Source organism: Tenrec ecaudatus, chromosome 6 (assembly GCF_050624435.1).
Source record: "Tenrec ecaudatus isolate mTenEca1 chromosome 6, mTenEca1.hap1, whole genome shotgun sequence".
Classification (NCBI taxonomy): Eukaryota; Metazoa; Chordata; class Mammalia; order Afrosoricida; family Tenrecidae; genus Tenrec; species Tenrec ecaudatus.
Window position 1 is genome coordinate 2,180,164 of NC_134535.1, and position 25,839 is coordinate 2,206,002.

Below are 25,839 nucleotides of genomic sequence, written 5' to 3' on the forward strand. Positions count from 1 at the left end.
TTCTCTGTGTATGTGTGTATATATAGTGTGTACATATATATGTCCATGTATGCATGTATATATGGTTATATGTGTGTTTGTGTGACATTTGGGTGCCATTGTAAACATGTACATATATGTTTATGTGTGTGCATACACATATGTGTGTATCTCAGAGTTTGTGTGTATACATCTGCGCATATCGCTGTGTGTGTGTGAGATTGTATGTCTCTTAGCCTATGTATGTCATGTGTGTGTCCATGTGCATGTGGGGGGGTATGTGTGTGTATCTGTGTGTGTATGTGAGTTGGTGTGTCTCCGAGCTTGTGTATGTCTGTGTGTGTCTATTGATTGTGTGTGAGCATGTGTGTATGTATCTGCGTGTGTCTGAACCTATGCATGTCTGTATGTTCTATGTGCCTGTGTGTGGGGTATGTGTGTATCTGTGTGTGTGAGCTTGTGTGTCTCTGAACCTCAATGTGTTTCTGCGTGTCTCTCTGTGCTTGTGTGACACTGTGTAGGAGCAGAATTGTCTTATGCACCTGCAGTGGGACCCTGAAAATCCAGACAGAGCTGTGGCCTGAGACTGGGATGGAGCTGGCATTCACAGGGCCAGGCTGGCAATAATCAGATTTCTGAGAGCCAGCCTCTGAGATAACCAATTCATGGCAAGGTGTGAATACCCATGGTGCTAATTCCCCGTCCATAAGAGAACAGACATGCAAACACAGGCTGGACATATAAGCTCCAATTATACAGGGCTTGGTTCCAGAGCTCAACTAACCTTTTACGAGAGCTTTGTACGCCGGTCGCCGCGGGCCACGGATTCTGTTAGGAGGCAGGCCGCACGCTGTTCCCAGAGAGGCCTCTGGAACTAGCTGGGGAGATTCCAGAGCCTGTGCAGGCCCTGGATGGAGCACGCAGCTCAGCCTGCCTAGCACCTCAGCTCCCGAGGACGTGACCTTGACGGTGGAAATGTCGCACCACAGGTCCACTCTTAGGAGCAGGGTTAGCAATCAGCCTGTGCCTCTGGGAGGAAGGTGGCGCCCCTCCAGGTGAACCACCACTCTGTCCAGAAAACCCCGACTGACAGTGACCCTGCAGGCCAGGCTGGAAAGGCCCTGTGGGTTTCTGAGATGCAAACTCCTTATGGGAGGAAAAGGACTCTGGAAACCCCAGCAAAGGCAGGGCCTTAATCTGCCCGGGTGCCGTCTTCCTCTCTTTGCTTCAACGACACCGTGCCCTGCTGCCCCTGGGCAAGGGCATGGGCTGCCAGGAAGTGGTCACAGCCGTGAGCACCCTGGGTTGGGCAGAGTTAAGACAAAGGTTTCAGGGAGTGGGCAGGTCTGCACGGCTCTGCCTCATGCCGAGGGTCTCAGGCGAAACTCAGGCCAGCTCTGGAGGTTGGCAGGTCCCATCTCAGTGACCATCAGGGTGGCCCAGCGAAACCCATGACTGTGGGAATCAAAGCCATGAAACCGGGACGAGAATGAGCCCTCAGGAGGTCAATGGAAACATGAGCACATTGCGTCAGTGCCAAGTAACTGCTAGGCAATGTGTCCCAGTTCCAAATGGCCCTGAAGACATGTAACCCTTCCAGGATCCTGGGGGCAGCGGGTAGCCCCGCCTCCCACACTGCTCCTCCGGAGCCCTCTGCCCCTGCTCCAGGCAAGCACCCACCTTGAACTGGGTTGGAGGTAAAGAGAAATGTTAGTTCTAGGGCTTCCACTGGCAAGATGTGGCAGACCTGCTGGGCAGGGAGAGCATGTCCTGCTCAGGGTGGGTGAGGGAGCCCCTTGATAAGAGGCTGGGAAGATTTGGGCCCCAAGGCCTAAACAGGAGGACGAGAACTTGGTGGCGTCAGAGGCGGGGCAAGTGGAGGCTGCAGGAGTGACTGGACTCTGAGTGTTGGACCAACAAGAACTTTAGAAGTGACACTACAGTCCCAACAGAGACAACAATAGAAGCAACATTATAGTAACAACAGAAGTAACAATGGAAGCAACATTATAGTAACAACAGAAGTAACAATAGAAGCAACATTATAGTAACAACAGAAGTAACAATAGAAGCAACATTATAGTGACAACAGAAGTAACAATAGATACACTCCCCGCCCCCCCCCAGGCTGCATCTTCCCCTCTGACTTGAGACGGGGGCTGGGGACACTACCTTGTCCCAGGGCTTGTCCGGTCTTGTGGGTGCTGCTTACTTGGGGGGTTTTCTGGTTGGTTTTGGAGCCCCTGGGCGGTGACATGTTGGGATGATAACCACAAGGTCAGCAATTTGAACCCCCTGCCGCCCTGTGGGAGAAGGCGAGGATCTCTTTTCCCACAAAGAGGTGCAGTTTTGGAACACCCCCCCCTCCCGGGGGGGATATTCTGTTGTGTCAGGTCGGACCGCTATGAGTAAGCATCAACTCAGTGGCAGCGAGGGAAGAGTCACGCACGGGGCACCTGTGCTCTAGGGGCCTCTCCCAATGTCCCATTCTTTCCAAAAGTGGTCACCATGGCTTTCTTTTGGAGCACCCAAGGATCTTGGGAGGAACCCTTCGGAGCACGGGTGCCCTGAGACACACACTTGTGGGGGCACCCTGCACTGGACTTCTTTTAGAAACCTTGTCTGAGGGAGCCCCTGAAAGCCTGGCCAGTGAAGAACCTCCAGGTGAGGACACATGCCAACCCCCTGCTCGCTTCCAGTCATAGCAGGGTGTGTGTGTGTGTGTGTGCGTGCTGGGGCTGGGGGTGCAGGTCTCCATGGGAGGGCAGCCTTGGCTAAGCCGCAAAGGCCAGCGGAGGTCCGGGTTCTCCCTACATCCCTCAACCCAGTTCCCAACCTCCAATGCCCAATTCAGGCCTCTCCCTACAAGGCCCCAAGTCGGGGCTACTCCATGGCCACCTGTCTGTGGTCCGGCTTGTGAGCTGGAGGCCGAGGAGCCTGGCCGGTCACATCTGGGCCCAGGGAGGGGCTCCAGGCCAAGCCCATGCAATCTGATTCATGGACACCCAGATGGGACCCCAACCCAGCTTCTTGGACACCCAGAGCAGGGAGGAGGCGACCCCCGCAGGGTGGGGACAATACTCCTTCCTGATGTGCTCAGACCCTAGTGACTACGTGCCAGCCAGGCCCTGCTCAGCTCACCAGTTGCAGACGGAACAAGGTGGCTTCTGCCACAGCCACCCCCCAACCCCCACCTCTCCTGCCAGGATTGTGCCCCAGGCAAGTGTACTCAACATGTTCCCTACCCCCTTATGCCAACCAGGGACCAAATCCTGTCTCTCAGCTTCCCAACAGGATGAGTAGGGTGCTAGAAGATGCGGGCCTATCCTGACACACCTTGAGAGATCCCACCCCTGTAAAGAAGACCAACGTGGGGGGCATTGCCCCCAACAAACTCTGCAGACCACCCCCAAAAGGAAACCAAGGTGGGAGAGTTCTCCCAACTAACCCTGTAGAGACAAGCTCCCAGAGGACTTGAGGGGAGGTCACACCCCCGACAACCACGGAGACCATCCCTCAGGGAAGGTGAGGTGCTAGAAGACCCTCCTGGGCCCTCCTCCAGGGCTAAGCAGCACTGCAGACTCTCAGCTACCTCTCCCAGGCTCCAGAGTCCCAGGTGGTGGTGGTGACAAGCCGGCACGGCCCCCCCACCCCTGCTCACAGGTGCCCCACACCTTTGCACGTGTGTTCACAAGCAGATGGCTCTGCTGTTACACATACAACAAATCAGCACTGTCTCTGATCCTCTGGCTGCACACAGCCAGGCTGCAGAGGTGTGCAGACCCAGCTGTGGGCCAGCGAGGGCCGATCCCCAGGAGGCAGCCTGGTGGGAAGTGCCTGAAACAGCCCCAGGTTCCTGAGAGGGCCCTGCCGGTCAGTGCCAGCACAGAGGGCTGTCTCTGTGCTCTGAGAAGGGCCGGCTGGGCTGCTCCCGGCTTCAGAAGAGTCCTATCTGACTCTGTGGCCGCGTCCAGCCCTCCGTCAGCAGTGCCAAACTGGCTGCTTTAGGAGGAGTAGGCCATGCACAGAGCCACTCAGCTCTCCCATCCCTCCGGGATGACCCATCCCTGGCACCTGCACCCTGCCCCTCCCGGCCTAGCATGCAGGTGAGCACCCCACTCACCGTGGTGGTCTTGATGCGCCCTCCGGGCTGCGTGCAGGTCCAGCCAGAGCGGTTGATGAGCAGGTCACAGCCCTCCCCCTCCAGGCACGGGAGCATGTCACACCACTGCTTCGTCTTGATGATGCGTGCTGTGGGCAGAGGACATGCACGGTCAGGGCTGCTCCCCTGGGGCCAGCATCAGGCCAACTCCTGCCCGGTGGGGGGTGGGGATGAACCTGCAGTCAGCGAGCCCAGCGTCCCCAGGGACAGGTGCTGACCACAGCTAGCGTGGCCCAGCCTGCCATCCCCCAGGTGGTCAGCACAGGGGCCAGGGAGACTCCGCTGTGGCGATCCCTGGTTCACCTGAATTCAGAATTGGGAACTCACCCTGACCAAAAATGAGAGAGTTTCCCATGTGAGGGTGGACACTCTCATTGCCTACCATACGGGGATGCCACTCACTACAGGCCATCAGGGTGGACGCCACCAACTGATGGCTACACACAGTGGACACCCCTCCCTGTAGGGCCATCTGGGTTTGAAACCACTCACTTCTGGCCATCAGGGTGGACGCCAACCGACGGTCATCCAGGATGGCCACTGTTCACGTCCGGGTCTGGTCTTCCCCGCCCCCATGCGTCCTGCTGCCTGTGGGTTGGGTCCCCAGGGTGTAGCAGTGATGCAAAGGGACTCGATGAGGTCAGGGAGCAGGGCTGGTGAGGGGCCAGACGCCAGGGGCCCAGGAAGGTGTTGAAGGGGCAGGCCCGGTTCAAACGCTGCCTCGGCCCCTTGGAACCTTAAAGAAGCTTTGTGCTCCCGGGGGCAGGGTGTGCAGTCAGGGGAGGCGAGAGGTCGGCCCACGCCGCACACAACAACACATATGTGCACATACACATACGTGTGCACAACCACACATGCAGACACGGCTATACGTGCACACATGGAAGTGTGGTGGGCACAGAGGTGCACACATCCCCCAGCACAGCCCCTCCCAGCATGCTAACCACAGGGCCTGGCACGCAGGAGCACGCAGTGGGCGCTCCTGGCACACAGACACCACGCACGCACACAAGCATGCATGCACACACACACGCACACACAACATGTCTGTGGAGCAGGCCGAGCACACTCCGCCTTTGTCTTCCACGGGCTCCTCCACTGGCCCAGCCCACTTCCTGCTGGGGGAGGGGCCGTGGGCTCAGGGTCCCAGGGACAAAGGGGCCTTTCATGCTGCCCTGACAACTTTATTTCGCCCTGGCATGGCCAGGGCGCGGCTTTGCCTGGGGTTTGCCTCCTGGGTGCCCAGCCTGCCCATGTCATAGCCAGGGGGCTCGTAGAGGGAAGGCAGCCAAGAGCAGGGCCCATTGCCTGCCAGGACCCCCGGCCTGGTAGACAGCTGACAGAGGATGGGAGCCGGCTGGGGGCCACGCCAGATGGGGATGCAGGACTAGGGGTCCTTAGGATCTCCACCCTGTTACCTTCCTGTCTCCCACACCCAGGCTGACCGAGACACACATGTGCACACTATTTCATTCAGGAGTGTGCAAACATGGTCCCTGCATACATGTGTGCATCTTCACACACACATACTCATGCGCACACAGTCACAGATGTGCGCAGACATGTAGGCCTCCCATATCCACACATGCAGACACAGGTTCACGCAGGTGTGCACGCGCACACACACAGACACACACTCACACAGGTGGGCATACACAGTCCCCGGGCACATGCTCACACGTCCATACATGCAGGTGAGAGGTGATGTGGAGGAGCTGCCCAGTCTAGTGCTCCCAAGTCACCTCCTCCTGTCCTTATACTCCTCCCTGCCCCGGGGCCCAAGGACCTGGAATACAAGAGCTGCTCAGCCTAGCCGGTGTGACAGGGGTGGGCACTAAGGTGGGAGGGCAGGGGATGAGGGCTCCCCGAGGGTGTGCGCAGAAAGGCAGTGAAGCACGGGAGGGAGGCCAACCCCGAGGCCTCTGCCACCCTGCCCAGCACTCCAGGGGCAACATGGGGATGGACCAAGCCAGTTCCAAGTCCCACGCCATCCGCAAGAGCTGCCTGCTGGCCAGGTGCTCCAACAGCTTCCGGCGAGCAATGCTCTCAGTCCCTGCTCTGAAGAGCGGGCTGCCCCCGTGGGTGGGCTGGAGGGTACGCAGCAGAGGGGACCCTGGGTGGGTGACAAGAACTGCGACAGAGTGGTCAGATGTGGGTGTGCACTGGAACTGAGTGAGGCTGGGTGCCTGAATGGTTGCTGACTGTGTGTCCATGCAAGAGGAGAGGACAGCTGACACCCAGAGGCCTGAGTGGTCACTCACGGTGTGCCCATAAGAGTTGGGGGAGAGCTGACCTCCTTGTGGGCACACCTGTGAGCTTGATGCCCCGGGGCTCCAGTATGGGGCAGGGACCGACCTGTTCCCCAAGCGTTCGAGTAACTTTCTCTGACCTCTCCTAGGAGCAGAGATGTGCCCACTGTCTGCAGAGTGACCACTCCCATGGCTGCAATAATCATGCCCATCAGCAGTAGGGTTTGTGGTACTCAAATGACAGGTTTCCAAGGGCGGGCAGCGCAGGCAGATGAGGACTTGACCCTGAGCGTCGGTCCTTTAGGCGCTTGCGAGAAAGGCCTATTGGCCAGCTCCCTCAGCTTCTCTGACCCCCCGCAGCTGTGAGTGCAGCTGATGGGGGCACCTGGGTCAAGCACCCCTATTATTAAGAGTGTAATCAGCAACTGGGGCTGCCCACAGAGGGGGCTCCCGCCAAGCCACCAGGCCCATCCCCTGACTCCCTGCCCTGCTGGCTACAGCGACCCTGGCAGCTAGGAAGGAGGAACCCTTCATATTGGGGGCCCCCACAGCAGGGCTCAGCTGTGCTCACCTGGAGGCTGAATGAGCACCCAGGCCCGCAGATAGCTCTCGCGACAGGCTGGGGACAGCATGGAGGCTGTTTTTCCACCCCGTGTGCCTAGAGCCAGGCTGAGAGCCCTCAAGACATATCAGTGCCTCATTGCCTGGTGGCATGGGGCCTCAGAAGCTGTATCTGAAGGAGGCGATGGGGAGGCAGGGCCAGGGAGAAGCCCCCAGGAGAAGCGGGTCTCTGGTGCTCAGGTGTGTGTGGGGGTGAGGCGGATGTATTTGGGTGTCTAAGCAGGGCTGGCCACTAAGGGGTGGGCAAGGGCAGGGGTAGGGGATGAAGGCAGCATCCGTGGGAGAAAGGCCATGCACCCCCAGACGTCTGTGAGGTGGGGTGGGGGACTCATGCTGGGGCACGGCTGCCTTTGGTTCCCATTTAAAGACCCTTTAAAATCAGGCTTCCTACCCAGCAAACCCTGGCAGGAGGAGAAGCTACAAAGGCAGCCAAGGTAAACCAACAACTGTGTGTCCCTCCTGTGCACACAGCAGCCACGACGTGCTGAGCCCAGTTCCTGGGGATGGACATCGTGCTGGGTAGCGTGCAGGGGTGGCGGCGTGACAATGGCTCAGGCAGAGAGGCCACTGTGAGTACGACACAGGGTTGGAAGGTATTGGTGCCGGGTACATGGTGCTGCTACAGGTTGGGACCGACTGAGTATCACCTTGCAACAAGGCCTACCCCCATGGGGCCAAAGCGACAGCTCCAAGGGCTGGATGGGACCCTAGGGTGTGGGTGAGGATTACCACTCAGAAAGGCAGTGTGGGGGGGTGGGGAGTGGTGGAGAGCAAGGCTCACACAGTGCCCCCACCCTGGGTCCCTGAATCGCACAAGTCGATGCTCTCCAACTGGTGTGTGTGTGCGTGTGGTTTGTTCTCCACAAGGGAAAAATATATAAAATACACGTTTGCTATGAAAGAGGAGAGCAGGATCCCCAGCCCCGTGTAGGACCAGTGCCTGGCATCCCTCTCTGGGCTGCAGCCCACTGCCCGGCCCCGGCTGGCACCTTGTATCTGCAGACTCTCCAGGTGCTCAATTAATTGAGATCTAATAAAAAGTCAAGCCCAGCGCGTGCGTCCAGTTCATTTACACTCCAGCGAGTTGATGGTCTTCGAACACAGTGCCCCGTTAATCTCCCACATCTCGGCCGCATGCACTGGTCGGTCACAGCAGCGGCCACTCCAACGAGGAGGCCCAAGGCATCTCTGCTCAGAAGCCTGTAGGACTGGTGTCGGACATGTCACGTGGACTTGCTGCAGTGCGTGTGCCTGGACAGTAGCTGGTGTGACCTGCAGGTCCACCCCGGTAAGGTCCAGTGGTCATCATGCCGGTACACATGCTGGAGAGGACGCTTCTGGGCCTTTCTGGGATGTGCTCCAAGTGACCACGCCCAGGCCATCCCTCTGCCTTCCCTGGCGATGTGTGCAAAGCGGTGAGACAGTACTCGCCATCTTTGCTTCTAAGGAGCCTCAGACTCTACTTCTTCCAAGAGAGATCGGTTTGTTCTGGAAATGCATGGTGCTCACAGCCTTCTTCTCCAGCTCCGTCATCCCAAGGCACGGATGCTTCCTTCAGGGGCACTTAGAGGACAACTTTCTCAGGCACAAGAGGGGCCGGAGTCACCGATCCAAGCCCCTGCAGGTGGGGTACTGGGTAGGGCACAGGGCTCCAGAGGGTGGTCTGAGATCTTGACACGCCCTTTTGTCTTCTGATCCTAGACTGGCCCCACCCTAGCAGAACCTTAGGGGGTTCTGATCCTCAGGGTTCCCATCCATAAGGAGGCTTGGTGCTTTGACCTGGAAGGAGGGCTGGGGGTGATGCCTAAGGTCATCTGTCAGGTCGAGGGGGTGCCATGGGGCAGGCAGGGCGTCAGGAGGGTCAGTTCTGCCGTATCTCTCCTTGCTGTTGCTCAGCATCCGGGACAGCTTGGAAAGCTTTGGTCCAGGAGAGAACAGAGGCAGCCTGCTGGCCCTGCCCAGGTGCCGCACTCAGCCAGCACGCACGCACATGGCGCTCTCCGCTGGACGCACCTGCTCTAAGCATCCCAGGACGAGGTCACCCCCCAGAAAATGAGGAGCTGGGAGGGGTCGCTCCTGCTGGGTCTGAATGCCAGGTCTGTGTCCTTGGTGTGCCCAGCCTCCCCTGGTCCTGACCATCTCGAGGACCCTGGTGACAGGTGGTGTTGCCCCATTCTCCAGGCTGCTCCTGCGGAATTACCACAAAGGGGGTGGGGTGGGTTTGCTGAATAGACCTGTGTTTTTTTCCCGTTTCAGGAGGTTGGCAGTCTGAGCTTCCAGAGCTGGCTCCGGGGTAGGTCCTGGTCTCCTTGGGCATCTGGGCCTCTGTTTCTCGGTGGTCTTCATGAGGTTGCTCCCATCCCCCCCTGTTTCTGTTGGTCCATCAAGGCCTACATCGATTGGATAGAGACCCCCGCTTTTGCGGACACAGCCCCTCATCCCAGGACGGTTGTTGGTGTAGAAGGTACCACCTAGGCGGGTCTGACTCAGAAACGCGGCCCAACCCTGAGCCAGCCTCACAGTCCTGGCGAGGCGAGCCCCTGGCCTCCCGGGATAGGGACTGGTGAGATCGATTGGAGAGCACAGTTCAACTTGTAACACACAGGAGGGCCAAGTCCTGTTGGCCTGCCTTATCTCCAGGGTGGTCCCCAGGACCCCAGCTTCTGTTCCTGTGGCTGTCAGCTGGGGGACATCCTGGGCTTGTGGTCCTGGCGAGGCTGCGTGTCTTTCCTCGCTGGTCTACAGATCATGAATTCCCCTTGCCTGACTTCATGGCAGGAAGTCCTTCGCTTGTCCCAAATTCTGCAGAGAAGGGGTCCCAGGTTTCTCCTGGGCACAGGGTAGCTGTCAGCAAGAAAGGTCCCCCGTCTACCACCTCGCCCGCTCCTGGACCATTTCCTCAGAGCTGGCCGTAAGAGCAGGCTTCCTGGTCTCCCCACCTGAGGGTTCTGAATCCATTCTGGTTTGCCTGTGCGCCTTGGGACTTGGCTCTGCTGTGGTCTGTTCTATGGAGTTGATTCCGACACACGGGGCCTCGCGGACAACAGCCAGGAGCGCTGCCTAGTCCTGTGCCACTTTGCTGACGCGGGAGGCGCTGCGGAGCCTGCAGTCGTGGCCCTCTGTGTGTCTGCTCTCCCCACGGAAGTGTCCTCATGTGGGGAGTGGTCCGTCCGTTCAGAAGCTGGTCCTGGATAAGCAAGCCCAAGACTCGGCACCAAGCCCACCAGCCTCACGCTCTCCACCTCTCGCCTTATTGTTGCTCAGAGTCCAGCTATGGCCCTGGTTCTGCTGTCGCTGCCTCTCGCACTGCCCTGGTGGAATTCTGTGTCCAGAACCAAGGAGGGTCACTGCCCAGGGCTCTCAGGTCCAGATGACATGCTCCACCCAGGCTCTACTCTGGGTGGTTGCGCTGGCTTTTGGCACGGCTAATTTGTCAAATGCACCCAGCAGGATGGGAACTGCACTGAACCCTGCTCAATCCCCTCACAGCTGATGGACCCTGTTCAGTCCCCTCACAGCTGATGGACCCTGTTCAATCCCCTCACAGCTGATGGACATTGTTCAATCCCCTCACAGCTGATGGACCCTGTTCAGTCCCCTCACAGCTGATGGACATTGTTCAATCCCCTCACAGCTGATGGACCCTGTTCAATCCCCTCACAGCTGATGGACATTGTTCAATCCCCTCACAGCTGATAGATACTGCTCAATCCCCTCACAGATGATGGACCCTGTTCAATCCCCTCACACCTGATGGACCCTGTTCATTCCCCTCACAGCTGATGGACATTGTTCAATCCCCTCACAGCTGATGGACCCTGTTCAATCCCCTCACAGCTGATGGACACTGCTCAATCCCCTCACAGCTGATGGACATTGTTCAGTCAACTCACAGCTGATGGACATTGTTCAATCCCCTCACACCTGATGAACATTGTTCAATCCCCTCACAGATGATGGACCCTGTTAAATCCCCTCACACCTGATGGACATTGTTCAATCCCTTCACAGCTGATGGACTTTGTTCAATCCCCTCACACCTGATGGACATTGTTCAATCCCCTCACAGCTGATGGACCCTGTTAAATCCCTTCACAGCTGATGGACTTTGTTCAATCCCCTCTCACCTGATGGACATTGTTCAATCCCCTCACAGCTGATGGACATTGTTCAATCCCCTCACAGCTGATGACCCTGTTCAATCCCCTCACACCTGATGGACATTGTTCAACCCCAACCCCACCCCCTTCGCAGTCCATCAGGACCTTTTCCACCCTCTCACCAAGCCCTGTCATGAACACTGTGGTCCTTCCAGAGGAGAAGCCAAGGCTGTGGCTCTGAAGGCCCCAGTAATTCTCTGCATTGCAAGCTGTGTGTGCGTGGTGTGTGCTAACATGTGTGTCCATACATGTATGTGTAAGTTCATGTTTGTGCGCCTGAGTACTTTTAGTCTTCTCAGGCACCTACATCCACTCCACACCAGGAGACCCTCCTTTGCTGGCACCAGGACCCTGTGAGCCCCTCTCTCTGGCATTTGCCCACTCAGAAAGACACCCAGCCCCCTTCATGCCCTGCGCCCCCCCGACCCACTGCCTCAGGCACATGGGGAGGGAGGAGCCTCTTGGAAAGCCAGCCTGTGCCAGGATGCACTTCCACAGCGCTGTGTCCACAGACGCTGCCCATGCTGAGCAGATGGACGGGGACACGGCAGTGCTAATGTGGCTGGGAATTGTGGAGTGTACAGAACTCCTCTCCACACGCAAGCACGTAGCTGCTCATCAACTTCACAGCTCCCTTTGGGGTAAACTGTTTCTTCATTTCCATTAACACATGGATCTGCTTACTTTACTCAACAGCATGGAAAAATGCGTCAGCCAGATCTAAGCCGTGGGGAGCCCTTCCCGAGAACTCTGACCACGCACTCAGCTGCAGTTGTGGAGGATCTTCTTTCTGGCAAAGCCTGACCAGAGAGGCAGGACATGACCCTAAAGGCCCCCAGCTCTGCCTGGGACGGAGGCATCAGCACATGCTACCCACAGTGACAGTGGGATTGGCGTGTGATACATGCCAAACAAAGAAACAACCTCACTTGCTGCCACCGAGGTCATGCCCAATTGCTGTGACCCCACAGGAGAGGATAGAACCACCCCTATGGGTTTCTGAGACGGTCATGCTTGACAGGAGTGGAAAGTCCTTTCACCCGAGGAGTGGCTGGCGGTTTCAAACTGCTGACCTTTAAGATCACAGCCCAATGAATAGCCATACAGGACCATGGCCCCATAATACATGAGAGGAAAAAAATATGTGCTCTAAGCTGAACCCATGCCATTAGATCTGTTCAGACTAAGCCTGCATATAAACACACACACACACACACACATACACACACACACACACACACACACACACACACACACACCTTGCAGTGACTGACATACAGGGGAGATATCCCACTGGCATTAATGACTAGCCGAGCCCCCACTGAGACCCATGCCCTTGACTCACGGCGCAGCCTCATAGGGCAGAGGAGTACTGCCCCACAAGGTTTCATGGCTACAGAGGGGACTGCCTCACCTTTCTGCAGGGGAGCGTCTGGTGGATTTGAAACCCTGGCTTTTTTGTTTACTGCCCATCGCTGACTCACTCTGCTCCGGAACCGGGCCCCTGACAGTTAGTGACAGCCAGGATCATGACAGAGCCCTGTAAGGACTCACACCCATCGCACGCACTGCAGGATTCCATGAAGGTGCATTCCCCCTTATGGTTTGGCAGGATCCACAGCCACGCTCCAGCCCGTGGTCTCCCACAAGCAAGCGGTCTGTTGAGAGGGAAGTTCCCCGGGGCTGTGGCCTGCATCTAATATACAGGGGTGTGCTGGCTAAGCTCTCACATGGGAGCCTGCCACAGACCACCACAGCTGACCTCTGCTTCCTGGGGGGTGAGCCAGAATGCTGCCTTGCCTTCTGAAGGGCTGTCACTGTGATGGTTACATAGGGCGTGACAGACACGCCTGGTGTGCTAAGGTCTCCATGTAGGAGACGGAGGGGCCTCGCCACTACTCTGGGAAGGGCCCCTGGAGGCTGCCTGGGTGCAGCTGGGGACACAAGTGCTGGTGACAAGGGGTGGTGTTGACAGGCCCCCCAGGAAGAAGCATGCCAGGGATGCTCTGGGACTGGGCATGGGGATACTAGCTGCCCCCTCTCAGTCATCTTATAAAACCTGCACGACATGAGCCCAGAGCCATCCCAGTACCCTCTCTTAGCCCCATCCCCACAGGGTGCACTAGAGAGGGTGACCAGGCATAAGAGGGGCTTCACTGATGGGCCTGAAGTGTCTGTATCAGGACGTCATGTGGCCACGTGATGACCCAGAGGGCCCCAGCCTCCACCCTATCCTGCATCTACTCTGGCTGCTCCTGGGCCCGGCTCAGGAGGGGCCTGCAGTCCATGCCCAGCACCAGGAGACCCCTGGGAATGGGCTCCATTGGTGCCATCTAAAGACTTGACAGTGACTCCTGACAAGACGCCTGTTTTCAGAGCTTCTCAATGCTTGGGGGTCTGGCATTCACGTCACTGTGCCGAGGTGTGGGGTGAGCCGGCTGACACCATTCCCATCGTCATATGTATGATTAACTTCCTTTCCTCAGTCTCCCCTCGAGTGGCAGGCTACGGTTGGCTCCCTTTTCAAAGACCAGATAAGCATTGCAGCAAGTGTCCACCATGAATTCAGTCCCTGCCCCTCCTGCCCAGCCACAGACCAGACGGAGGAAGTTACAGCAATGGACACACAAACTGACTTCCAGCCTGTGCTCTGGCCTGTGACATCGGCACGGTGGTCTCTCTCCTGGATGCTCAGGAGCAGGGTGGGAATTGACGTCTGGGGTTCACAGGCCTCCTGTCTCCCCCACCCCCCCACGAATGGTGCCCGTCCCTGGATTCAGAGCCTGACACATAGTTCCCACTTGGTGGGGCTGGGGCTGAGGCGCAGCCTGGTGAGTCAGAGTGTCAATTAGTGGTCACTGATAACAGGAGGGAAATGACATCGAGTGGGAAGGATCCTGAAAACTGGGACGAGGACACATGCGGAGAGACTGATGAATCTGGGGACACAGGTCCCCGATTCTGCTGAGTCTTCTGTCCGGGAGAAGCAGCGGGTCTTCTACCCCATCCAAGGTGACGGATGAATCCAGCTTCCCCCGAGGAGCCTCTGATGGCCACTTCTCTTGTGCCTGGTCCACTTCTGGACCCCCACCTCCCACCCTTCACGATGCTAGACCTAGAAACAGACTCAAGTCCCGCAGGATCTGACGGGTGAGGTACAGATTGTGTGTAGCTCACGGGGGATGTACTGCACCCCCAAAACACAACACTGCTTTTCTGATTTACATTGTCGGTCAGCACCGGTGAGTCATTTCTGACTCACAGTGATCCTGCTTACAACAAAGGAAACACAGCCCGGCCTTGCAATGTCCTCACCATGTGTCATCCACACAGACAGGAGCCCAGGGGGCTGTGCGGGGGCAGTAGCAGTCGGACTGCAGAGAGTCTGCTTGGTCTGAATTTATTGATATGGGGCAACTGAGCTGAGAGAGGTGCTCTGGTGGCCCAGTGGATAAGGCTTGGCTGCTAACCGAAAGGCTGGGGCGGTTGGAACCACCGGGCTCTCCACAGGAGACAGACACAGCAGCTTGCTCCCGTAGACATCACCGCCTTGGACACCCTGTAAGGCAGGTGTGGCAGTTGCACAATCTAGTGTCAACTTGAGACTATTAAGAGTGAAGGGGTGGAGTTTAATCTGTCAATCAGGTGGCAGCTTGATGATCTCATTTGGAGGCCCAATGTACATAAATAGCTCACTGGAGGCCAGACACATTCTCTCTGCTACACCTTCCCCTTGATAAGCCACATGGAACTGTGCTAATGGAGATAGAGCCCTGGAGCTGAAGGAGCCCCTTGGAGACCCACACCGGTGCTGAGATGCTTCCACTGCCACTGGATCACAAAACTCTCCACCCACTGGCCTGTGACCTTCCTGCAATCGGAGTCATTGCTTGTGTTGTGTGAATCTGAAGAGGAATTTACAGACTGGTATCAGACATATGGGCTAATATCAGACTTATGGACTTGATCTGGACAGGGTTGGAATGTTTTCTCAATATACAATTGCTCTTGGATCTAAAGCTCTTTCTTACACACACACACACACACACACACACACACACACACACACGAGTGTCTCTGGATTTATTTCTCTAGTCCACCCAGACTCACGCAGCAGGTCAGCTCTGTCGTACAAGACCGCTAAGAGCTGGGATCCACTCGATGCAAACAGCAGAAGTTCCGGATCCAATGCTGTGGCTCCAGCGGTTAGGAACGGATTTAAAAGTCTGTCCCTTTGGCTGAAGTAGGAGCCAAGGGGGACATGCACCAAGTGAAATCCAAATGCCAGGATTGTTGTGGCATGAGGCAGAAGACTAGAGTGTGTCTATCACATGGGCACCACCACCAACTCTCCCGGGGGTGTCCAGAGGACTGCACTCCCAGCGTGAGTGTGGGCAGTGCATTGCGAGGGGAGCCCTTGCTTCCCTGAAGTCAGCTGTCGCCTCTCTTCCCTGTAGGTCAGTGTGAGGTGCCATCACAGACCTGGGGAACCTCTTATGACGGGTGAGATTGAACCCCGGGGCACACAGCCCAGGAAGAGGTAGGTGTAGCTCTAGTTGTAAACTGCTGAGCCGGGGCAATAAAAAAGAAGTCTGACTCACATGGCCTTTAGTCACCTGGGCGAACAGCAGTGGCCATCCCAGGAGTGCCACCGAGGGGAGACCTACCAAACGGTCACTTGCTTTAGGCTTGTGCTTTATGCATGTGTCTGGCTCACATGAACAGAAGTGGGAGTGGAATCACCAAAACAGAGGCTCAGGGACCATCCAGAGGTCCCTGGACTTGGACCTGGGCTAGCTCACATACCAACAAGTTCTTTCAGGAAGGGATGGCGGGCAGGTCAAGGTCTCAGCCCACTGCCAGGGGTCATAGAGACAATCCTGCCCCACTTCCTCACTGGGACCTACAGCCTTGTGAATGCTCACTGTGGGAGAGGATGACCGGACTCTGGTACTAGATGGATTCCTGAAGATAGGAAACATCACCATGGTGTGCGGTCAGGCTGTTAATGGGATCCTGGCTCAGATCCGACTCCCAGTAGGCCCAGTGGGTCCCCAAGCCCATCACAGCGATTGCTTAGTCCCGGAATGCGTTATCAGGATGGACACACTGAACCAGCAGCAGAAGCTCCCCACCAGCTCCCTGAGCTGTGGAATGAAGGTGACGATGGCAGGAAAATCCAGTGGACACCACCAGGACTGTCTCTGTCCAGGAAAAGAAAAGGTGGCGCCAATCGACACCACGGTCTTAGAGAGACTGCAGAGGCTGGTGCTGCCAGCAGGGGTTTGAAGGAGGGCAGGGTGTCATCCCCACTGCACCCCCATCCAGCTTGCCTATTTGGCTCATGCAGAAAGCAGATGGGGAGCAGCAGAGGATTATCATCCACTTAACAAGGTGATGACTCCGATGGCAGCTGCAGATCCAGATGTGGCTTCTGTGCTTGAGCAAATTAAAGCCTCTCCTGCTACCTGGCAGACGACTGCTGGGCTGGCCGGTGCCCTGTCCTCTACCCCTGATTCAAAGCAAAACCAGAGGCACTTTGCCATCTGCAGGAAAGGCCAACAAGGAGCCCTGCTGGTGGAGGGAGCTAGGCCCTGAGCTGTTAACTACAGGTAACTACAGGTGTTAACTACAGGTGGAGCGCACCCGTTGCTCTGTGGGGAAAGAGGGGTCTGCCTCTTTGTGCAATGTGTTCAAAAAGGAGTCTCAGAAACCCAAAGGTTTCCGACAGAAGTTCACTCTGTCCCACAGGGGGCCTGTGAGTTGGATGGACTGACAGTGCTTATTTTCAGAGGGTGGGCGGGGCGTCAGCAAGGACATCAGTACCCCTTCCCTGTCCTCAAGGGTACATCCACTGTCCAACTCTGCGTCATGATTGAGCCCGAAGGGACTCTGGTTCCCTTCCCTTTCCGCAAGACCCTGTATTAGTCCACTAAGGGATGCCGTCACATTGAATGGAGCCGGAGAGACACAGCAATGACCCGGGGCTTAAGGGTAAGGCATTTGCCAGTTGTGTTTTGTGCTGCGGCTCCAGTCAATCTCGACTCACAGCACCCCTACGGAAGGTCGTAGAACTGCCACTGGGGCTTCCTTGGGCGGTGTCCACAGGAGCCATCGGTGGGTGCCAACCGCCAGCCTTCCGTGACCAGTAAACCATTTAACCTTGTGCCTCCAGGGTCCCTGGGATGCGTGTTGTGAGTGAGAAATGAATCAACAGACAACACAGGGACCTCCCACCTCTGGGAAAGGTATAGGGGTCCAGCGACATGAAATCCCCCTTCTAAAGTGGAGAGGCAGATCTTACAGCTAAAACTCAGGCGCACGACCCAGTGGGCCCTTCGGAGCTGAAGGCAGCACGGCTCCCCTTCGCATGCGCTACTCTAGCCCAGCTGCGGATGGACCGCAAAGGTGCTAGGGCACTAGTTCCGCACGGGCCACAGAACCCGAGAAGGCTCTGCACGGGGCCAGGCTGCTCTGCAGATCCAGTGATGCTCACCGTGGTCAGCGGCACAGAGAAAGGCTGCCTGGCGTCTGGCAGGCCCGTCGGTGGATCCCGGGGCAGACCCTTAGGGTCTTCAGGGAACGTCTGGCTTTTTGAGAAACACCTCTTGACTTGTGGCAACTGGGCTTTAGTGGAGACTGAACGCGTCGCCACGGACCAAGCCGGCGACTGTACCCCGTGGGCCGCCCATCACGAACTGGGTGTTGTTCGGCCCACGGCCATCATGCTGGGCGAGCGTAGAAGCAGCATTAAATGGGAGGGGTGGGTTCGAGATTGGACTTGAGAAGATAGCGGAAGGTACAAAGCAGTTGCATCAGGATGTGGCCCAAAGGCCCATGGTCTCCACTCGACGGCAGCACCCTCCTCCCAGCCTGCACCGATGGCCGCATGGGGAGTTCTGTAGGATCATCAGAGCGAGGAAGAGAAAACCTGTGCTTCGCTTACGGGGGGTTGTTGTCAACGGACAGCAGCAGCACTCCCTTCCGATCAGGGCACGTGGTGGTTTATTTTCCTCAGAAAGAGAAACAGCCAGGTGTGTGGCCTTCCATTGATTCATGGGCTGTGGATGAGGGTTAGGCCGGATGGTCAGGGACTTGGAAGGAGCGTGATTGGAAAATTGGCGACAAAGAGGTGTGGGAAGAGGACTGTGAATTTACCTCTCTGCATATGCACAGAATGCACAGATGTTTGTCTCGTCTGAATCCTCACCCAAAGTGACCTTGCAGAGGAAGATTATCATAATCAAGTACACGGAATGGTATGTCTGCAGATGCCACCGGCCCCTTCCCAGCCACTCCTGCCTTTGTCCAAGGAGCTCATGATCAAAGTCGCCATGGTGGCAGGGATGGACGTTACGCATGGGCTCAGCAACGTGGACTTCCACTCTTGGCATCCGCCATTGCTGAATGGCCAGTCTGCCAGCAGCAGAGACCAACGCTGTGTTCGTGAAAGGTCATCTTCCCTGGGCTGATCAGCCCACAACCTGGTGGCAGGTTGATTACATTGGACCACTTCCACTGTGGAAAGGGCAGCGTTTTGTTCTTACTGGAATACAGAGAAGCCTTCCCCTTTCACAATGCTTCTGGCAAAAGGGCCACAGCAGACGGTGGAAGAAGGTCCATGGAAACCAGAATGGCACAGGTGGAGGCACGCAGGTGCCTTCTCCTCCAATCCAGCTCACCTTGTTCCAAGACCCTCTGCTCAGCTGAGTCTGCTGCCCTTCTCTGCAGCCCCGTGCCCCCCCCCCCAGTGGCTGCCCCTCAATCCATGCCCTGAATGACAAGGGCAGTTCCTCCCCACCCTCCAGCGGGGCGAACGCTGTGCACACTCCTCATACATGTCCCTGTGGTTTGAAATGTCAGTACTGCAAAAATCACTCAGCCCGTGGGAGTGTCCCATTTTCAGCTGTAAAATGGGGTTCTTGACATTGATCACAGGCTCCAGGAGAGGGTGGGCTCTCACGGAGCTGTGTCAATCGTCAGGTCCCCGGAGTGAAGAGGCTCCACAGAGAAGCTGCCCCAAAGGACTCCACCACCAGTGCAGGTGGTCCCACTTCCCTCCCGTGGACCTGGGCTTCTCTGGACCCTGTGTGCGAAAACGCCACCCCTCTGGGAGTCTACAGAAGAGATGGGATCCGGGGAGTCACATCCGCACAGTGCTGCTGGCTAACAGCACCGCATAGATGGTGCAACTGCCGGACAGAACAGCTCGGTCTCAGAAGAAACACAACCCCGATGTCCCTTAGAAGCAAGTTGTAGAGATGTGGGGAAGACCAAGCTGCAAAGAAGCACATCACGTTTGGTGAAGCAGAGTGTTGGTGAACACCAGGAGACGCCCCCGTGAGATGTACTGACATGAACGGGGACTTCAACAAGGGCCCCAAACACACTGCAGGTCAACACAATACAATGGTACGGAACCAGGAGACGTGGCCCTTCTGTTTTCCCCAGGGTTTCTGGCGTGACACCCACACAGCGACACCCAGCCACAATAGCTGAGAGGCAGGGGGAGAGCTGGCCCGTGGTGGTAGGTCCCTGTGAAGGCTGAGCTCCAGACTGATTGGGGGTGGGGTGGGGGTGAGGAGGGACCACCTAGCCAAGTGACCTCCACAAGATAAATTCCAAGTCCTGATGACCACTCCAGGCCACTGTCACCCAAGAATCAGAAGCTGCCTGGTCTCATTGCCAAGGATGACCATGTGGGCCTGCTCCAGAGTGCTCTTCTAAAACACACAGCAGCTCAGTGTGGCTGCTCCCACTCAGCCCCCAAGGACCAGCAGAGAGGGTCCTACACTGGCCCCAAGCAGCCTCTGCTTGCCTTCCTCCCAATAGCTGTCACTTCCCAATTCTGCTCACCAAGGTTGAACATAACACAACGCGCCTTAGTCACAGCTGGCAGTGGGGAGGATCACACCCCCCCCCTTCATGGGAAGGAGGACACTCATTGTAGGGGGGCACGAAGAGGTCTCTGTTCCCCATCACTCTCCACAGAAACAACCTGCTTGGTGACCTGTGAATGAGTCCTGGCCCTTCGGGCATGGTCACCCACTTGCCGGCAGGGCAGTGGTCTCCCTATGGGGACTGGGGACAGGGAAGCTAGACTGCTGAGTGATAGCATCGGAGAAGCCAGGCGGTGTTCCCGGGATGCCATCCAGAAAGAGGACTGACCAAGATGGGAGGTGGGACCTTATTTCCCAGGGAAGCCTCACCCATTTGGAGGAGTTGGCCAGGGAGGCAGTGGGCAGCAAGGAGACATACAGCACTGAAATCCCCACTGAGCCCACCAAGATGGCAGCAGGAAAGGCTGACGCTGAGACTGGGCTACTGTCTCCCTTCTGACTCCACTGCTGGGACTCCTCCCTCCCCTGCTGCACTCTGTCACCATGCTGCCACCCAAACAAGCTTTGCCCTTCATGCCCAGCACTCAGAGGGCCCTCCCCTGTCCCGACAGTGGTGGGGCCTTGGCTACGCCTTCCGGAATGTTCCCTGGCCCTGCCCAGTCAGCACTCCTGGTTCAGCAAAGACGAGGCAGCTGGTGAGCTCAACCCATCACGGCCTCAGACACTCGGCCCTGACTCGCTGGTCCCTCACTGGATGGTCTGGCTGGGTTTTCGCAGCTCGCCCCCAGTCAGAGCCGAGCCAAGGGTTTCATGTGTGCCAGCGCCGGGCGGGCAACAGTGGGTTTCAGGGGCTGCCTCTCCAGAAGAGCATGGCCTGTCCTTTTGCCCCAGGAATGTCTGTCTGGTCGGACCTGAGCCATTAGGTGAGCTGCCCAGTGCTTGGCCATCATGGCCACCAGGGAGCAGAGCCTTGGTCATGCCCCAGCAGTGACAGCACCCGCCAACATCCTCAGACTGTCAGAGACCAATGCTGGTCTTAGCCTGGATGATCTATGGGCCCCCGTGGCAGGGTGGGCTACACGTTGGGCTGCTAGCCCCAGGCGCCCACCCCCACTCCCTGGGAGAAAGATGAGGCTGTCCACTCTGGTAAAGCTCTCTTGTTGCTGTCATTAGGGGCTCCGACGCGTGGCGACCCCAGGCAAACAAAACGGATCACTGCACGGGTCCGTGTCGTCCTCACGATCGCTCCCACGCCTGAGCTCATTGGTGCAACCACCGGGTCAGCTTTGTCACCACCAAGCAGGAGGGTCTTCTCCAGGGACGGGTCCCTGCCGACCACACGTCCCAAGTATGAGAAACAAAGTCTTCCAGCCTTGCCCCAAAGGAGCACTCTGGCCTTACTTCTTCCAAGACACATCCGTTTGTAAAGAATTACAACCTCAGAAACCCACAGGGGCAGTTCTGCCCTGTCCTGTGGGGTCTCTCGGAGTCGGGAGGCCATGGTGGCCGTCCAGAGTGAGGGAATGAGTGAGGGAGGGAATGGACAGTCTAGAGAGCCTTCCTGGACACGCCCTCCATGAGATGTGAGAACGGGGCAAGGAAGGCCCTTCCTGGTTCACACAGATGCACACGGCCCTGGAGGGCTGGCCCCTGGGAGCTGCCCACTGCAGGCTCCCTCAGGCCCGACCAGTTGCAATCCCTGGGGTCACCACCGTGTCTGCCTCTGCTGTGCGGCTCCCTCTCCTTAGGGGTGGGCTGGAGGACCTCCCTGGATGCTTCCTGAGTGGCAGCAATCTCCTTGGTTACTGGAAGCTGGAGGCACGCAGCACGCCAGCGCAGAATGCAAAACATCTTTCTGATTCTCAGCTTCCCCGCTCACAGGCAAACACTGCTGGCTGGCATTCCAAGAGTCTTATTTCAGAGACTCTGAAGGAATCCGGCCAAGCAGAAGGCCCCGAGTACCTCCCGAAGCCAGTCTCTGACGGTGTCTCTCACTCTGGGCGAAGCTGGAGTGGGCAGTGCTAGGTAGCCCAAATGCAGAGTTTAGGGGGGTTCACTACCCTCCCCACCCCCAACAGCCCCCAGCACCTCGGCATGGGAGGGTGCCAGTGATGTCACACCATACTGGGCCCGGGTCTGTCAGGTCAGCCAGCAGAAGCACATGCACTGTCACACAGAGAACCATGCATACGGCCGGAGACACACAGACACCTGCACACACGTGCAAACATACATACCCACAAACACATGCACCCACAGAGACACCAGGCATTTGGTCAGAGTCACATACCACACAAATACACCTGTATACATGCACACACACACAAATACACACATACCCACACAAGCACATACCCACACACCCATGCCGGTGTGCACACGCAGACATCATGCATATGTCCAGACACACACGTACCCCACAGATACACCTGCACGCACACACATGCACACACACACGTGTGCACAGGAGAGGGCTTCGGAAAGCTCATGGAAACGGAAGGCAGAGATTATGGATACTTCATATGTATGTCGGTTTTGGAGGAGGAGCAGCCAGTGCTCCTTGGAGGCAAGGATGGGGAGGCGTGTCCTCACGGATTGGGGACATGTTGTCAGGAGAGACCAGCCCCAGAGAAGGACCCCTGCTTGGGAAAGCGCAGCAGCAGCAGCGAAGGCTCGGACAGCCTCGGGAGATGGACGGTCCCGGGCTGCCGTGGTGGGCTCTGATATAGGAACCCCTGCGAGGCTGGTGTGGAGCTGGTCAGGGTTGTCTACGGTGGTCCTGGGTCACTATAGGTCAGAACCAACTTGAGGGTCCCTTTCCCTGGCAAACCTTGGTGGAGGAGGACTCTCCCTCCACTGAGGCCACAGGCTGTTTGAGGCCGGCCCTGTGTACCCCAGGAGGGCAGGGGATCAGGGCTAGGGGACACCCCGACCCACTGCAGGAGCCGGCTCTCAGCGCCTGGAGCGGAAATTAGACAGCATTTTCTCTCTACAACTCCCTGGCACCGGTGTTTAAGGGAGAGCAGGCAGGCTCCCCACTCCCCTGAGCAGAGGTGCAGTGGGATGTGGGAACGGCCCGGTCCCAGACGGGCTCTCTGATTTGCTGGCCCAGCTGGCCCACCCGCGCAGAGAAGAGGCTCGCCTGGTGATGTGCCTGCCAGGCGGTGCGGGAGCGAGCGCCTGAAATGTGGGTAATCAGATTAGATTGGGGGCGGTGGGGGGGTGTATCACCGTTGTCATGTGCTACCTGCTTCATGATTTCATTAGGAAAAAGAAATGTTGGTGGAACGGGGGAAAAAGACTGCCACTGGTTTTCCTGCAGCAAATACCTACCAATCGTCAGGAGCTATTTAAAAGTCATGAGCAGAGGCGGCGGCAGTGCTGAGGGGCTCAACTGCCACCCTGCCTGCTCTGAGCATGTTGGGGGGGGGCAGCCACGGGGCAGGGGGACAGCCGAGGGAGACATGAGCCACTGTCCTCCTCAGACGGTGCCCAGCAGGGTCAGGCTCTGGCAGTCTGACCACCGTCCCTGTGCACCAGGCTTCTTGTGGAAGAGGGTCTCCACAGGGGTCATCAGTCAGGCTACACAGGGTGCTGCTGGGGGAGGGAGGCCCCCAGCCTGTCTGCCCCCCTGCATATCCTCATCTGAGAGGAAAAGCCCACCCACTGAGAAGGCCCATGGACACCCCAAGGTGGCAGCATCACCAGACCTGGCAGGGCCCCCCTCCCAAGAACCTTCCTCAGCAGGTGTCTGCACTCGGACCTCAGACACCAGGGGTGTGGGAGCGTGGCTCCCTGCTGCGCAAACCCCACAGCCCGGCACGCCATGCACGCCGACCTGCTATCGCGGCCACTCACTTTACCGCGAGTGCCAACAGCTGCCTTTGTCTCTGTGTTAACAATTGATGGTTTGTGGCAAGCCTGGGTCCCCTGGCCTGTGGGCGTTCATCCTGACCTGTGTGGGCTGTTCTCCCCACGTTCCCCGAGTTTCCATTGTGCGTGTCCGATCCTCAGGGCCGGCAGTCCCTGCCACCCTCACTGTGCGTGCAGGGACTGAGTCAGCCAGGTGTACGGCTCACCTGACAGACACACTCTCTGAGCCACGCGTCTGGAGCCTATGCCGTGCTGCCTGCCGGCTGTGCCTGCCCGCTGTCAGGGCCGCCCTCACTGACGAAGATGTCCCTGGGGGCCTGGGAGGCGGGTGTGCATGTGTGTGCGAGCGTGTGTGTGTGTGTGCGCACGCGTGCACAATCCTGGAAATGAGTGTTGAGGGCCGGGGAAGAGGCACACAGAAACCTTCCATGGAGAAGACCAAGGAGCCCGGGGAACTGGCTCCACCCAGCTGCTAATGGAAGGCCAGTAGCTTGAAACCACTAGCCACGCCTGGGGAGAAAGATGAGGCTTCCTACTCCCATAGAGTTCCCCGGTGTCCCGTAGGGTCACCGTGAGTCAGAATGGACTCGGTGGTGGTGAGTCTGGTGTGGTTTGGGGGCTCTGAAGGAGGCCCTGGGGCTTGGGGAGGGCTGATGTCTGCCCCAGAGCTCAGCCAGGCCACCACGGGGCAACCGCATTGGCTCTTAGCATGAGACCACCCCTGCTGGACCTGGATTTCTGAAGAAGGGGTGTGTAGCTTGGGTGTATGTCTGTGGTAGGGGCTTGCATCCTCCTGGTTACCCAGGATGGGGGTGGGGTGAGATAGGGGTTGGGGGATGCTCAGGCAGGGTGGTGGCCTTGGGGTGTGGCATTTGATGAATGTCAAATAGACAGCTTGCTTTTATGTCAACGAAGCTTTTGTGAAGCAGGAGCTTAAATATCCCTGCACCCAAGTGAATCCACCCGAGGGCTTTGGTCTTCCCTCACCCATCTGACTTTCACTTTTGGTGCCAAAGGGCAGAGGTCAACAAAGCAAAACAAGAAAGCCTCCTACATCTTCCACTTAACTCTCCAGGGGTCTCGGGACTTCAGGTGAGTGGAAAGGGAGGGGGTCTTCAGTGAAGAGCAGCTGGCTTCTGGTTCATTTCGACTCATGCTGACCCCCAGCGCCACTTGGAACTCCAAGGCAGACCAGCCCCTTTCTCCTGCAGTGGGTGTGTGCGACCCCTGCTGCAGTCAGTGGCCCCGTGTTCAACTCACAGAGCCACGAGGACCCCCTTCAGCATCAACTGCTGATACTGTGGCAGGTGCCGCCCCATATCGACCCGACGCACAAGAGATAGAGAGGCCGCGCGGACCTGGGCCGTCCTCACAACGGGCCCTGTGTGTGCGCCTGTGGGTGCAGCCACGGCGCCAGCCCACCGTGTCCAGGGCCTGCCTCTTGCTTGCTGCCTCTCTCCTTTACAAAGCTTGATGCCAGCCTCCAGCGACTGCCCCCCAATAGCGTGTCCACAGCACAGGAGAGGGAGTTAATGAGGAGGCAGCAGTGGGGGGCTAGGGGGCTGCCTGGGCTGTTCAGGTCAGCAGTTCTAGCCCACCCGCCCCACCGTGAGCGCAGGGCAGATGGGCAGCCTCAGAGGCCCCACACTGCGTCACTTCACTGTGTCTCTCCGAGTGAACCCCATGGCAGTGGGCGGGCAGGCAGGCTCGAAGTAGCCATCACCATGGAAACCCGGACTCTTTCTGCCAACCACCAGTGTCTCTAGGGCTCTCTTGCCTGTGGAAGTCTTCTCCTGCGTCAGGAGGGACAGTCCCCAACTTGCAAATTGCTTCCCTCGCCACCAGGGGCCATCTGTCCCTTTCCCTGAAGATAGGATCGAGCTGTAGTGAGGATCTTGGGGTGCCTCCCTGCCCCCATGAACCTGAGCACTGAATTTCCACTGCTCTGGAGGAGG

General features: G+C 57.6%; 1 protein-coding gene across 1 annotated transcript in view; it reads right to left on the reverse strand.

The window, feature by feature from the left end:
* The window catches only part of TAFA5 (TAFA chemokine like family member 5), a 184,728-nt gene that overhangs the window by 34,148 nt on the left and 124,741 nt on the right, over positions 1-25,839 (reverse strand). Inside the window, exon 3 of the mRNA XM_075552601.1 lies at positions 4,103-4,230. Within this exon, the coding sequence (XP_075408716.1) occupies positions 4,103-4,230 (128 nt within the window). The remainder of the gene's footprint in view (positions 1-4,102; positions 4,231-25,839) is intronic.